General features: G+C 40.9%; 1 protein-coding gene and 1 long non-coding RNA gene across 2 annotated transcripts in view; one reads left to right on the plus strand and one right to left on the minus strand.

Moving 5' to 3' along the window:
- The window catches only part of LOC134800821 (focal adhesion kinase 1), a 95,721-nt gene that overhangs the window by 45,335 nt on the left and 35,303 nt on the right, over nucleotides 1–15,083 (minus strand). The window contains exons 3-8 of the mRNA XM_063773378.1: nucleotides 11,721–11,821; nucleotides 4,366–4,553; nucleotides 2,777–2,932; nucleotides 2,080–2,159; nucleotides 1,107–1,263; nucleotides 362–506 (exon numbers count right to left, since the gene is read on the minus strand). Coding sequence (XP_063629448.1) covers nucleotides 362–506; nucleotides 1,107–1,263; nucleotides 2,080–2,159; nucleotides 2,777–2,932; nucleotides 4,366–4,553; nucleotides 11,721–11,821 — 827 coding nt within the window. The remainder of the gene's footprint in view (nucleotides 1–361; nucleotides 507–1,106; nucleotides 1,264–2,079; nucleotides 2,160–2,776; nucleotides 2,933–4,365; nucleotides 4,554–11,720; nucleotides 11,822–15,083) is intronic.
- The window catches only part of LOC134800867 (uncharacterized), a 367,053-nt gene that overhangs the window by 12,016 nt on the left and 339,954 nt on the right, over nucleotides 1–15,083 (plus strand). The gene's annotated exons all lie outside the window — the stretch shown is intronic.

The raw sequence follows: 15,083 nt of genomic DNA on the forward strand, positions 1-15,083 counted from the left end.
ATAACTGTCCTTTTTTCACATACCTATAGTCCAATAGCGAGCTCTATAGGTATGGCCCAGCCGGAGCCGAGGGCCCCGGTGAAGTTCTTATGCTGCCCCCTATAGTTCATGTACGGGGCCTATAGCCCAGCCATAGTGTGTGAAGAGTATCAAAATGAGCATGCAGTATAACTGTCCCTTTTCCACTTACCTATATCAGGTCCAATGGCGAGCTCTATAGGTATGGCCCAGCCGGAGCCGAGGGCCCCGGTGAAGGTCTTATGCTGCCCCCTATAGTTCATGTACGGGGCCTATAGCCCAGCCATAGTGTGTGTAGAGTATCAAAATGAGCATGCAGTATAACCGTCCCCTTTTCACCTACCTATATCAGGTCCAATGGCGAGCTCTATAGGTATGGCCCAGCCGGAGCCGAGGGCCCCGGTGAAGGTCTCTCGATCGTAGCCGTAGTGTGTGTGCATTGTCTCCAGATATTTGAGCATGCACTCCGTGTCTGACAGGTTCGCCACCTGCAATATAGATGGCGTGACTAATTAGATTCTTCGCATCTTATAGTCCGACATGAAACTGTAGAAAATTATTGAGGGCGCCACTTCCTACGTAACTGTCACATTTTTGACGTAATATACTTAAATATGGCAACAGACGGCCGGTCTGGCCTAGTGGGTAGTGACCCTGCCTGTGAAGCCGATGGTTCTGGGTTCGAATTCCAGTAAGGGCATTTATTTGTGTGATGACACAGATATTTGTTCCTGAGTCAAGGTCTTTTCTATGTATTTAAGTATTTATGTATTATATATATCGTTGTCTGAGTACCCACAACACAAGCCTTCTTGAGCTTACTGTAGGACTTAGTCAATCTGTGTAAGAATGTCCTAAAATATTTATTTATTTATATTTATGACTAATTAGATTCTTCACATCTTATAGTCCGACATGAAACGGGAGAACTTAATTTCAAATCTAGAAATAATACAAGTAGTAAAACCGATATTATGCCCGATAAATTAGGAAGTTATCTTGTACCGCGTAAAGCTATGTAATTCTGGAATTTTTTAAATCGGGAAAAAATCCCAAGCCTCATAGGTTTTCCGATGAAGTTGTCATACCTTTTTGAACTGCTGCTGTATGGCCTTCTTCAGCACCTTAGGCTTGATGGCTTCGAGCACCGACTTGGGCAGGAACTTGTGAAGCCCGAACTCTTTCTCCAGGTATTCGATGTTGGACTTCTTGTCCAATGATATTTGCATGTCTTTGCAGAAGTATCTGGAACACGATAAGGTTTGTGGATTACTCTAAGAGATTGTGGATTACACACTACATTAAAATGGTGTTTTCAGTAGTGGGGAGACACTCCTGACCTCGGGTAAACTCGGCTCCGCCGTTCGGGTCAGCATTGCTCCGAGCAATTATTAGGGTTGGCACCACTTGACGTCCTTTTGCGTGCACGACCACAGATAAGATAATCAGTTGAATTTTGACAACCCTAAATAGCCGAAAAGGATAATGTCTAACATTAGAAAGGGATAGCATGATTCGACCATGAATCGCTGTCAAACTTCGGTTTTGTAGGAAGCGTCCTTTCTGTAGGGTAGTACTATTATGTATTCTGTGGTTTTAGTTGGCTGAAATGGAAATATCAATGAATCTTGCTAATTCAACGTCAGACAATTTCTTAAGGGGCCCACAGATTACCAGTTCGCCGGACGATATCAGCCTGTCAGTTAAACGCCAATGGTGACAGTTCCGAACAACTGACAGGCTGATATCGTCCGGCGAACTGGTAATCTGTGGGCCCCTTTACATGGGGTAAATTTCAAGAACAAAACTACGTCTTTGTTCACATCTAACAAGTCACTAAATGCCATTAAAGAGCAAACAAACAGTCAACAGTTGTCGGTACTGAGGTTTTTTAACAATTGGCATCGATTTACTGAACTTATGTAATAAAAAAACTTCTTAGCTGCTATAGGAGTCAGTTATCGATTTTAAACATGTCTCGCGAGTGACTAAAAACAAGTGAGTCTAAATCGTAAAATTATTCAATGTAAAGTTAAGATTAGCTAGTATAGTATCACTCACTTTATTTCTAAACAACATATTTGTATCGCCAGGTCCTGGTCCACCATTGGATGATTGGCGTTGAGGTAGTCATGTCGAACCTGGAATTATACACAATATAATTAACACCACTTATAAAAACGAGAGACGTTGTCGAATCATCTGCCATGATGTTAAAAGCCTCATGACGTCATGATGATGATGATGAATTAGGTTACACCATACACAAAGTAAATTATTCGCTTTAACCCTTTATAAGGCATAAGGGTATCAGAAATTATGCAAAATTGGACCCTATCACTTTGAAACAAAGTTCAAAATCATATGGGAAATATATTTCCTCTGCCTTATACAGGTTTAAATAAGTGGGAGACTGTGCAAAACTTTGGGGAAAGATGTACAAAAGCGCGAACCGTTAAAAAAGTCTTCAGCTAAGGCGTATTACAGTGCCCTAATGGTAAATGAAAAAAAAAAAAACTACCAGCCGCCCTCCCATTGTGCCATTTATAACAGTGGAAGGTAGAAAGTTCAAAACAGGTGAGTGAGTATCATGAGTATCATGATGCCTGCAACAACAGGTTGAGTGATATTGCCCTTCCCGAGGAGCTCTCTGTGTTGTGACACAAACTGTGACAATGTGGGACATCATATGATTATGTACAATACCTGATCGTAGTAGAAATGGAACGTGACTTTGTAATAGTGGAAGGTACAGTACCTGATCGTAGTAGTAATGGAACGTGACTCGATCAGAGTCACATAAGCCTCGTAAGTTGGCGGGCAGGTACCGCACGCGTAGTTCTAATCTCCATTCCGATGCTGGCCATTTTGAGAGCAGCTCCGACACTGGCGTGTCTTGGTGGATCCATCGAATCTGGAAATAGTGTACAATTCAGTCGATTTTAGTATAGCATAGCACCGATAGAATTTGTCATGTTCGGTGTAAAAAAACACACAAAGACAAACGATGGTAATTTGACTCTATGCTACCGATCTAGTGCTCGACATACTAATGCCTAATAGATGACACCTTGCTATCACCTCTATTGACAATGAGTTAAGTTTCAAGATGACATGTGACCTTAGTAAGCCGTCTCGCTCGCAGAGCAAGCGTATACACGGTGGTAGGTTGTTGAGTAGCTTCAGTAGCATTCAAACACACATCATGAGGGCACTAGTAGGTAGGTATAGTATGTTGGTAACAACAAGCTATCAACCTAACTTCCCGGCAGTCAGCCAGTCGCCTCGCCCGTAGCGCGTAGCACGACGCGAAGACTCGCTCGCCGGTCGCTAGCCTGCTCGCTAGCAGCCGTAGCACTGAACGGACGTCATATGACCACTAGTTTACGGCTCGGCCACAACATTACGCGACTGGCGACGGCGACAGCGACAACCATAGGTGGGAACGAAAGGTCCGATCGCTGTGTCTCGCTACAACATATGGTTATCGCTGCCGCCATCGCAAGTCGCGCAATGTCGTGGTCGAGCCGTTATACTTCGTAGCCTGCCTTGCCAGTAGTCAGCCGCCTCGCTCGTAGCGCGTACCACGACGCGAAGACTCGCTCGCCGGTCGCTAGCAGCCGTAGCACTGAGCGTACGTCATATGACCACTATACTTCGTAGCCTACCTTGCCAGTAGTCAGCCGCCTCGCTCGTAGCGCGTAGCACGACGCGAAGACTCGCTCGCCGGTCGCTAGCCTGCTCGCTAGCAGCCGTAGCACTGAGCGTACGTCATATGACCACTATACTTCGTAGCCTACCTTGCCAGTAGTCAGCCGCCTCGCCCATAGCGCGTAGCACGACGCGAAGACTCGCTCGCCGGTCGCTAGCCTGCTCGCTAGCAGCCGTAGCACTGAACGGACGTCATATGACCACTAGTTTACGGCTCGGCCACAACATTACGCGACTGGCGACTGCGACAGCGACAACCATAGGTGGGAACGAAAGGTCCGATCGCTGTGTCTCGCTACAACATATGGTTATCGCTGCCGCCATCGCAAGTCGCGCAATGTCGTGGTCGAGCCGTTATACTTCGTAGCCTACCTTGCCAGTAGTCAGCCGCCTCGCTCGTAGCGCGTAGCACGACGCGAAGACTCGCTCGCCGGTCGCTAGCCTGCTCGCTAGCAGCCGTAGCACTGAGCGTACGTCATATGACCACTATACTTCGTAGCCTACCTTGCCAGTAGACAGCCGCCTCGCTCGTAGCGCGTAGCACGAGGCGAAGACTCGCTTGCCGGTCGCTAGCCTGCTCGCTAGCAGCCGTAGCACTGAGCGTACGTCATATGACCACTATACTTCGTAGCCTACCTTGCCAGTAGTCAGCCGCCTCGCTCGTAGCGCGTAGCACGACGCGAAGACTCGCTCGCCGGTCGCTAGCCTGCTCGCTAGCAGCCGTAGCACTGAGCGCACGTCCTCATCGGCCGATGCCCGGACGACGTTGAACCCACCGTTCGGCAGGTGGACCTTTAATGTTGACTGGTCCGCCGGCGCCGATCCTGAAAACAAAAAATAGTATTCATAAATAAATTGGGATTTCATAGTACTTATGACATTTGCCATTAGTTGATCGATGGCCTTTGAAAAAAAAAGACATATTTCTTTTCACAACGTGCAAATTACTGGACATAATTTTTGATCCTCATTTTGCATTTTTTCTTAACCAAAATTATTACAACTACTGAGCGTCGAGGAGGTATGAATATGAATTCACGACCTTCCGTATTTTGTTTGGATTGATGGTATTCGTTTTGTTTCATTGAATATAACCTCGAATATCCCGAAATCAGTGAAATTAAATTCATAAATCATCATCAATCATAAACGTCAATTGTTCGCGTCGTCACTGAACTCACCTTTCTGTCCTAGCGTCAATCGATTATACGAGCTAAGTATCCCACCTACACTACTGTCACTTAAGTCCGGTAACTCTGAGCTATATCAACGACTTCCAACATTTAATTCGATATCACATAATCACATAAACCCCGAAGTATTTCGCGGAGATATTCACGAATGCTCTGTAATTAAGTGAATCGTGTACGGAACCACAGAGCGCCGTATATTGTTGGTTAAATAACTTAAATACGCAAACCTCTCAAGTTAGCTCGGAGTTTGCTAATTAAGTCGACAATGAGTTAAGATCCGCAAATTTCGCCTCGTAACGTGTAATGAATAGAATGTGCGTGGTTCATTGATGTTTAAATCTTGTTTATACTCGAATAGGTATTTCTTTTGTTTCATTAATGACGAGGGATAACATAATATGACAACATTACGATGAAAAATCAAACCATGTGATGTTAAATTTAATTTCACGATTCCTTATTTTAACAAACAGGGCGAACAGTTAATAAACTGATCAACATTAAATATGGCGGTATGGCGGCAATGACAAAAAAACCTACGTGACAGAAGCATCCCGAAATGTTTATTGCTTACAAATTCAAACTACTTTTATGAAAAAAAATATATATATAATTTAATTTCCTTTAGTTTCATTTCCCTAAAACCTTTGCCTTAATATCAGATTTGCTTTGTTTCGACGTAAACTTAAAACTTATTTATACGCGATTACATCCCTTTTTTGTAAATAAGTAATAATGTTTCTATCTTGTTTATTATACCTACTATTGTAGTTAAATCAAAATACCCCATTCCAAAACGTTACTAAGATTTCATATTACATTTCAGCCTTAATGTTAGTAACAAGGGTATAGGTTCACTGCCGAGAATCAAATCAATATCGTCAAATGAGTATTGTTGTTGATTGCCGCTCGCCGCGCCTCGGGGCTCGTTAGAGTGAGCTGGAAATTCTAGACCATAGAACAGCAAACAAACAGTTCACCACTGGCTTTTAGGACATTTGAAATAAATAATCTAAATGGATAAATTCACTACCACGGGCGAGAGGAGAGGTCGCGACTCCGGGATACAATACAAGCCTGCTTCTCAACTCACTGAGCTACCAAGAGTTACTCGCTTGCAGCGATTATTTCCACTTTAACCTTCATATACGTATTAAGAAGGCGCCTCGTAACAATTACCGTAAGAGTGCCCTTTCCAAAATCCCTCTTCAATAGGACTTGAAAAAAAATCACGTCTCGTAGAAATAAGTCTACTTTTCCAAATTTGAATTCATGAATTCGAATTAAGTTCTTATCAAAAGTTAGTAAATACCAAGTGAACCTTCTGCTCACCGTTAGCTACAGCAATAGGCAACTAGGTATTCATTGGTAGAGATGACGTCCCTTGAGTATCGAGTAATTGGAAGATACGAGTGACGCGACTGGTGAATCTCTAAAGGGATAATTAGATTCGGCCACATGTTTAAAACTTGCCTTTGAGAGCCAATTCAAGATAGCGGCCATTTTTTTCAATTTTGACTTCTCCTGTTCTTCGTTATCTCTAGCCATCGGCAGCCATTGATTGGTAAAGATGACGCCTCGTGAGGATCGAGTAATTGGAAGATACCACTGATACGACACGTGAATCTTTAAAGGCATAATTAGACTCACATGTTCAAAACTTGCCTCTGAGAGCCAATTCAAGATAGCGGCCATTTTTTTTTCAATTTTGACTTCTCCTGTTCCGCGTTATCTCTAGCAATCGGCAGCCATTGATTGGTAAAGATGACGCCTCGTGAGCATCGAGTAATTGGAAGATACCACTGATACGACACGTGAATCTTTAAAGGTAGAATCCCTACAACGTAGTATCAGGATTTTTTTTAACTCTACCTATGTTATTTAATATCAGATTATTTTTTTATCTCTATGTAACTTAGTAATACATAATATGTATGTTCAATTATAAAGATAAGTGTGTAATACAATAAGTGTACCTACTAATTTTATGATACTGACTGATACTGACAACATATGTACCTATTAACAGTATAAGTGCCTTGGCTGGAGCTGTAAACTTATACATAGTGTTTGAATAAAGAATAAATAATAAAGGCATAATTAGACTCACATGTTCAAAACTTGCCATTCAAAGCCAAATGTCCGTAGTATACGCGTAAACGTACGTAAAAGACTTACGTCTTTTAAAAGGTAAAAGACGTAAGATCAATGTGGCAAAACCTGCCTCATTCATGCGACTTCGCCCCTAGGAGCTGCAAATAGTCACTACAATCACCTCTTGAAATCAGTTGGCATTCGTATTATGCCATGTCTAGCATCGTAGGTGCCAACTAGTCTATCTGCGTCGAACCTCTTGAAATCAGTTGGTATTCGTATTATGACAAGTCTAGCATCGTATGTGCCAACTAGTCTATCTGCGTCGGACCTCTTGAAATCAGTTGGTATTCGTATTATGCCAAGTCTAGCATCGTAGCTGCCAACTAGTCTATCTGCGTCGTTCTTTGAGATATTGAACACAGATATCTATGGCCATGTTGGCCGTATTGATTGGTACAGATGACGTCCCGTGGGTAATTGGGTAGGACGCGTAATAGCCGAGGTCAACGACTGGCCTTTATTTGAAAATAACGTCGTTCACAGGCCATAATGTTTGTGGGTAACTGGGTAGTGCGTTTTTATTAAAGGCATGTCGAGTTGACACTACTTATTTGGAACTGCCTACCAAAATTCCAGTGTCCAATTGGAAAAAGGGTAAAGTAAAGGTTAGCTGGAAGAGAACCCTTAAGGAGATAAGTTTGTACACACTGTCCTCTCTGTTATGTACTTGTTTTGTGTTTACTACTACTACTACTATAGTATAAAAATAATATAGTATTTTTGACGTTTCTTCTATACCAAACCAAAACAGTGCCAACAATCGTACGGCTCGCTTAATGGTAAACATAAACATAAACAGTCGCCGTAGCCTACGGACGTTTGCAATTCACATGACTTGAGATTTTTCTTTTGAATGTATGTATGTATGTATATACTTTATTGTACATATAAATAAAAACACAAATAATAGTGAATAGTGAATTTAAAATTTAAATATCTAATATGTCAAAACAATAACATTTAATTTAAAATTTAAACTCACATGATTATCTAACAATCCCAACTTAATAATTATGGGCATTACCAATACGCCCTCTACAAATTCATTGAGTAAATTTGTGAATGAAAGCACGAACCAATGAATGGGACTCGTGGGCCGCAAATTGCACACGAGTGACTTTAAAGCTCACTTGTACACCCACTCCTGTCATTCAAGATGCTTACGGAGCGAATGCCTGAGGCGAAACCGGTATGATAGTGAGACAACAGAGTAGGTAATATAAGATAAGAAAGTGCAGATAATTTCTCGTGCATAGTATAAATATAATTGAGGGCAATCTCACACAGATGAACCTAGTCCCAAACTAAAAACTTAGCTCTTGTACTATACGTACTCATACTTGGCGACTATATACATACTTAACTACTCACGAACAAATATTCGTCATAAACATATATTTATAAATTAATTCCCCTACCGGATTCGAACCTAGGAGCTCCAGTTTCTTAGGTCATTAGGTCATTACTGACTAGCCTGCTAGGACGCCGTTGAATGTCGATATGTCTCGATGTTCCGGCATTTTTGGACCAAGTTGAAAAGGAGACCTTCGCTTAACCCGCCATATACGAGTAGGTTAGGTTTTAACTATAAGCGATAGGATTGACAACCTTTCCCAAAAAACTAATAGCATTGTGCCTAAGATAAGTATTTCAATTTGCATTACTTATATTGTTACGCCATTTTAACTTTAAAGCGGGTATGAATAACTGATGGTACATTTAGTAGGCGTAGGCACACTTATTTAAGAGTGAACGGGAGTGGTCATTTCTCCATACAAACGTACTCCTCGTTTTCCTCCGTGGGTTTTGAAGCTAGAGCAATGATTTTTTCAACACAGATTAATATTGTCAATATATATGTCGGACCGTTTTGCTTTTTTGATATTTTTGTTTTTTAAGGCGCTAGAACCCTTCAAAAATGGCCAAAATGGCCTAATTGACTATGCCGCAATGAGAGGCGTGGCATTCAAAACTGATATCAATTAGCCAAAAAAGCAAAACGGTCCGACACAGATAATTTCATAATCATTTAGATTTCCAAATTTGGTTACGATTGGTTAAGTTTTGGAGGAGGAAACAGAGGAGTACGAAACCTCGATTTTTGAGGTTTTTACGCAGGATTTTTCGCCTTGTCCTTATCGCACTACTTTTAGGTGCCGCTTCCGTTAGCGAGACGGGTATATTTACCTAAAATATTTACAAGTCAGCTCCTGTTTCGTCTTAATGGCATTACTTATTAGTGACAACAAATTGAATACATATAATGTTTTAATTTAAACTAACTTTATGGATAAATAGGTCAAGGCAAGCTTACTTTGACAAATTTCTAAGCTACGTATTTGCATGAGTTTTTGGAAGGCGCCGATAACTTTTAACATGAATGTTAGGTATGGGACAAGACAGTATATCTTACTAGCTGACCTAAGCTCAAGATGGAAGCCGTTACAAGGATTCGGAAGAATTAGACCCCTTGAAAGGCTTCGCCTGTCTTTTATGGTGTGTTAAGGGGCCCACTGATTAACAGTCCGCCGAACAGTATCGGCCTGTCAGTTAGAACAAAATTTTGACAGTTCCGAACAACTGACAGGCCGATATCGTCCGGCGGACTGTTAATCAGTGGGCCCCTTTACACATCATGCTCTGCCTAGGTTTTCAGCCTACACTGGAAACGCATTTAAATAAATGAAAATAAAAAGCATTTTATTTCCTATTTATTGACCGAAGCGAAGCGAAGGTCTACGTTTTGACTCGGGCATTTTGCTTTCGTATGTCCGGATGTTCTCCTCTACAGGTCGCAATTCTTAACCGATTCTCGTGAAATTTTGTGACCGAATTTTATGACTAAATAAATTTTTTTTGTCAATCCGGTTTTTGGAAATTTTTAAAAATGCCGCCGTCGTGATACCTGGCGCCTAAACAAATAGTCGTATCGATATCATAAGACTTTTTTCTTTTTGAGACATGTTTACAGAGTTAATAGCAAAAAATGCAGAAAAAAATTATCGCTGGTTTAGGCGGTATTTAGATATTTAATTTTAACTAATTTTAATTTGAGAAGCAGTAGCTAAATTTCGTCAACCCATCTAAGAACTATTTGGCTCAGTTTGTAAACGTTCGCTTTTTCTGTTTGCACAGAGGGTCTGGGTTCGATCCCCAGTAATTGTATGCTGGGATATTATAACTTTTTGTATTTTTTTACACATAAATTTCGTATTGTTTTTCTTTAATTTACTATACACCGTGTTTTTATTGAATTCCGTTAACTTCGGGGTATAGTTAAGTACGTTTATAAGAACTAAATGGCATAGTTAATTTTCAAAAAAAAAAAATTTTTTTTGTTTTCTTTTTTGTTTTTTTTTTTGTTTAAAAAGTAATTAAATGTAGCATATAGCGTTGTTGTAACACGGGCATTACATTTAACTCAACCAAACAATTGAAATCTGTGACATATCAATGTAATTTCGTACATCAATCGACCGAGATTGTACTTAAGTTTAGTAGCAAATGTATGAACTCATTCTAAACACTAATCAATATGTAAGCCGGCCCTAAGGCAAGTGTACACGCTTGTAGAGGCCTTATAGTAAAAAAATAAATTATGGATTATCTCCGAAATGGACTTAATTAGAACATCGGTGTCTTTGAGAAAGTTACTTGATTTAAGCTCAGGAATGCACCCTTGAAATTAACGGAAATCAAAAAAAACACGGTGTATTTAAAGCTCTTAGCACCATGTTATTTCAAGCTCTGCTCGCGAGGTCTACAGCTCACAGAGCCACTAGTTTATGTTTGGTTAGTTAGTTAGATGTTAGTTTTTGTTTTTAAATTAAATTGGTTTTATGTTAGTATTATAAACTTATTTATACGTATTATTATTTATTGGTATTTTTAATCTTAGTCTAATAAGCAGGAACCCCTCAGGTGAAGGCCTCTTCCAAAGCTAGCCATTTTTCTCGGTCCTGTGCAGTTTTTTGCCAGTTCTGCCCGGCAACTTTTTTAATGTCGTCATCCCAGCGTGCAGTTGGTTTTCCTTGTCGGCGTTTGCCACCAGGAAACGCTTTTAGCCTGTTTTATATATTCTAAAAAAATCAGAAAGTTCTAAAAATTTGAACAAAACAATGTGTTGCATATTTAGTTTCTTTTGCATTGAATTTATATCAAGGAGAATGTGATGTGCGGTTGTTTAAACCGGAAAGCAAACGCGATCACGACGCGTTTATAGTTATCTGCGCACGTGGGTCAAACGTGGGTGACGTGGGTAGATGGTATCGCACAGGACGAAGCTCCAATACTGGCACACTTTACGCAATCGTCTCATATGGTTCGAATTCATACGTAGCGTGTGTTGCATGTTTTCGCTTTGAAAAAAACCAAAGCTACACGCCACACCGTTTACGCAGCTTCAAATAAATATCTGGCAAAAGGCCTGGACAGTCACCTTTTGAAGTGAAGTGACCCAGGAGATTCGTCGCTATATCCCAACTTCTGCGTGACTGGTGGCGAGCAGCCAGAGAAGCTTTCATTCTGGCGTCAAGCTTAAAAGCCATTTGCAGCGTGGCAACCCTGCACGTCCTGCTACACTCCCTGCTCCGAGAGTCTCTGCTCGTACACTAGTTAATACCACGTAATACCCCCACTTACCGTGCTGTGTCTGAGGAGGCTGCCGCTTGGGCGAGCCCGGCGCGGGCTGCATCGCGCGCGCTAGCGGACCCTCGCCGCGCCCGCCTCCCTCAGGCTCATGGCTGGAACAAACAGACATACACTGTTAATACTCGAAGATATTTATACAGTCAAATATTTAAATAAATAAACAGGTACATGTGTAAGGTAGAAATGCAGTTGGCACGGCTAGAATTAAGGTGTACGTAACAGAACATAACGCTACTCGTAATAGGCGTAAGGTGCAGGGGGAGAGTTTAGACTGCGGAGTAATTTAAACTAATCGAGATATCTTCTATGTTTTACATTATTAACTAGAGTGCCATATATGTCCAGGTAGCGAAAAAGATGTGGTGTGTGTGACTCTAGTTAATAATGTAAAACATGGAAGATATTTCGATTAGTTTAAATTACCCCGCAGTCTAAATTGTCCCCCCCATCCCGCACCTTAGTTCATAAATCTACTGGTACTGCGGTAGGTATTAAAACGAGTATCTTCAACCAACTTAGTTTATACGTGGTATAACACAGGCTTAATGCCAAATAAAGCACGAGTTCTATAAAAACCGGGCAAGTGCGAGTCGGACTCGCGCACGAAGGGTTCCGTACTATAATGCAAAAAAAAAACAAAAAAAAAGCAAAAAAAAAACGGTCACCCATCCAAATACTGACCACTCCCGACGTGGCTTAACTTTGGTCAAAAATCACGTTTGTGTATGGGAGCCCCATTTAAATCTTTATTTTATTCTGTTTTTAGTATTTGTTGTTATAGCGGCAACAGAAATACATCATCTGTGAAAATTTCAACTGTCTAGCTATCACGGTTCGTGAGATACAGCCTGGTGACAGACGGACGGACGGACGGACGGACGGACGGACGGACAGCGAAGTCTTAGTAATAGGGTCCCGTTTTACCCTTTGGGTACGGAACCCTAAAAAGTAGATCCCTGAACTCAAATTCCACAGATCCAAGCAGTTGGTAAACATTTTCAGTCAATTCATTCGTTGGGAAACAATAGGTTTCCTTCACGGCTGATGGCAAGGACAAAGGAAGTGACTACCAAGAATTTACGAACAATATAAGTCTTTTTGTAACCGTTAACTAAAATCTGGGACGACCGTCGATAATTATCTGACGCCTACAAAGCGACACATTGGTTGTCAATTGTCTTTTCATCATTAGAAGAATGGTAGACTTAAGGGTCGGTTGCACAAAACCGTCTGTCACCGTTAAAGCGTTCGCTAAACTTTATTGTATAAAGACATTTATTTTTATGATGATACAGATATTTGTTCCTGAGTCATGGTTGTTTTCTATGTATTTAAGTATTTATATATTATATATATCGTTTTGAGTACCCACAACACAAGCTTTCTTGAGCTTACCGTGGGGCTTTTAAGAGGGCTTAGTCAATTTGTGTAAAAATATCCTTAATATTTATTTATTTATTTATTATTGTATGGGAAGTTTCATAGACCTCTGCTGCGTGACGTTGATCAGTCTGTTAAATGTGGTTGGTGCAACTGGCCCTGGCTCCTCTACACGATGGGCCAACGTCGGCCAATCCAAGGGACGCATTTACGCGTTAGAGGGAGCAAGTGATATTGCTATCTCATTCTACCGCATAGCTGCGTCCCTTGGATTGGCCGACGTTGGCGCATCGTGTAGAGGAGCCATTAGGGTCGGTTGCACAAAACCGTCTGTCACCGTTAAAGCGTTCGCTAAATTTTATTGTACGGTAATTTTCATAGTTCTCTGCTGATCAGTCTGTCAAATGTGGTTGGTGCAACTGGCCCTAACTGATGTATAAACTTGGTTTTCGGAGAGAATTCGTAGTTAAGACAAACGATTAACGAAAAAAAGAAAAGTTACAACAATCTCCGGGAGTTACAGAGGGTTACCAGACGTCAGGAATCTTCTGACATGTCAGGAGTTTTATTAACTCATATTGTTGATCCTTGTAACATGACCCTGTTTTAAAGCATACTACGCAAACTATTTGAACATTCTCCAGACGACGTTCAACAAACAAAATATAACCCACTAACAAACTAAGACAATGCACCGTAGTGAAACAGCCAAGTTCTGAGACTTCTGAGAAAGCAAACATTTGCAAGCCTCTTACGCGTTCAGAACTGAGCGCATCACAACACAACATTGTCTTAGCACGGTTTGATAAGTTTCCGCGTTACTTGCATAACGCTGGGTTTACATGAGCTTAATTGTTACCTAAAGAGCTTGATAAATCTTGTAAATGTACTTAGTAAGTATCACAAAAACTGCAAGATCAATAAATAAAACAGCCTAAGCAACAATTATCTAAAAATGTTATGTCTTGTGAAGTGTGAACAGAATCGTCAATTGTTACCAAGTAAATACTGGTGTTTAGTTTACTTCTTACTGTGATAGACCACGAGTATCTACTATTATCTAAACCTATTAAATAGGAAAATAAGAAATTTGACATTAGTCGCTAAAGTACCTAATTGGTACCTATTAAGATTTAGTATTAATAGTGATGATTCTTTGATACTAAGACGGTAGTAGCAAGCGTGTGGTAACGGTAAAGGAACGGTATAATGATACATCATTGTAGCCTATGGACGCCTACAAAAATTCCAAAGGTGTCACAAGGTAATCCAGAGGTGTGTTGAAATACTCGTAAGTAAAGACACCACGAGCAGATTAGTGCCACTCCACACTAGCGTCGGCGTCGAGTCAGCGCTATGGCAAAATGGCGTCGCTGCGCAGTTGCGCCAACGTTGCGTCGAGCATCAGCCATACAGTAAAACCGATGAAAACTTTGTAGCTGGGTTTACAATAAAAACTCGTGTAAACCTAGCGTAACATTTATTCCGTAAAGTTGCAGAGTGCGCGGGTTCTGCAGGAGTCACGTTCTGATACTCGAATGAGGGAACTTGGCCCGATTACTGCGCCTTATTAGGCTGCACGGGCATTATGTAGCGGCATAAATGTTGGAAGTATCGCTTGCATGGAGGCGTGGTCAGAAACTGTGATACCGATTTAATACAAATATTATTAATATTATTTTAATACCATCAGTCCTCATTTAAGCTGTGGTAAAATTTCGATACCCTAGTTGCTTAGTTAAGTAGCAATCGTTCTAATTGTGACGTCCCACGGTCAAAGGTACCTTATGGCGGGTATGGAGTTATGCATACCCCAGTAATCTACAATAAATAAGCTATCGATAACACAAAAGATCAACCTTCTAGGTTGCGTAGTTACAGAGATATGATTTTTTGAAAATAATGTTGTGAAATGAGCAACTTTACGATAGAGAAGTTTTAAGTTTAGCCGCCTAAAAAACTATGTTCCTGAAG

The sequence above is a fragment of the Cydia splendana genome, chromosome 20 (assembly GCF_910591565.1).
Source record: "Cydia splendana chromosome 20, ilCydSple1.2, whole genome shotgun sequence".
NCBI classification, from domain to species: domain Eukaryota; kingdom Metazoa; phylum Arthropoda; class Insecta; order Lepidoptera; family Tortricidae; genus Cydia; species Cydia splendana.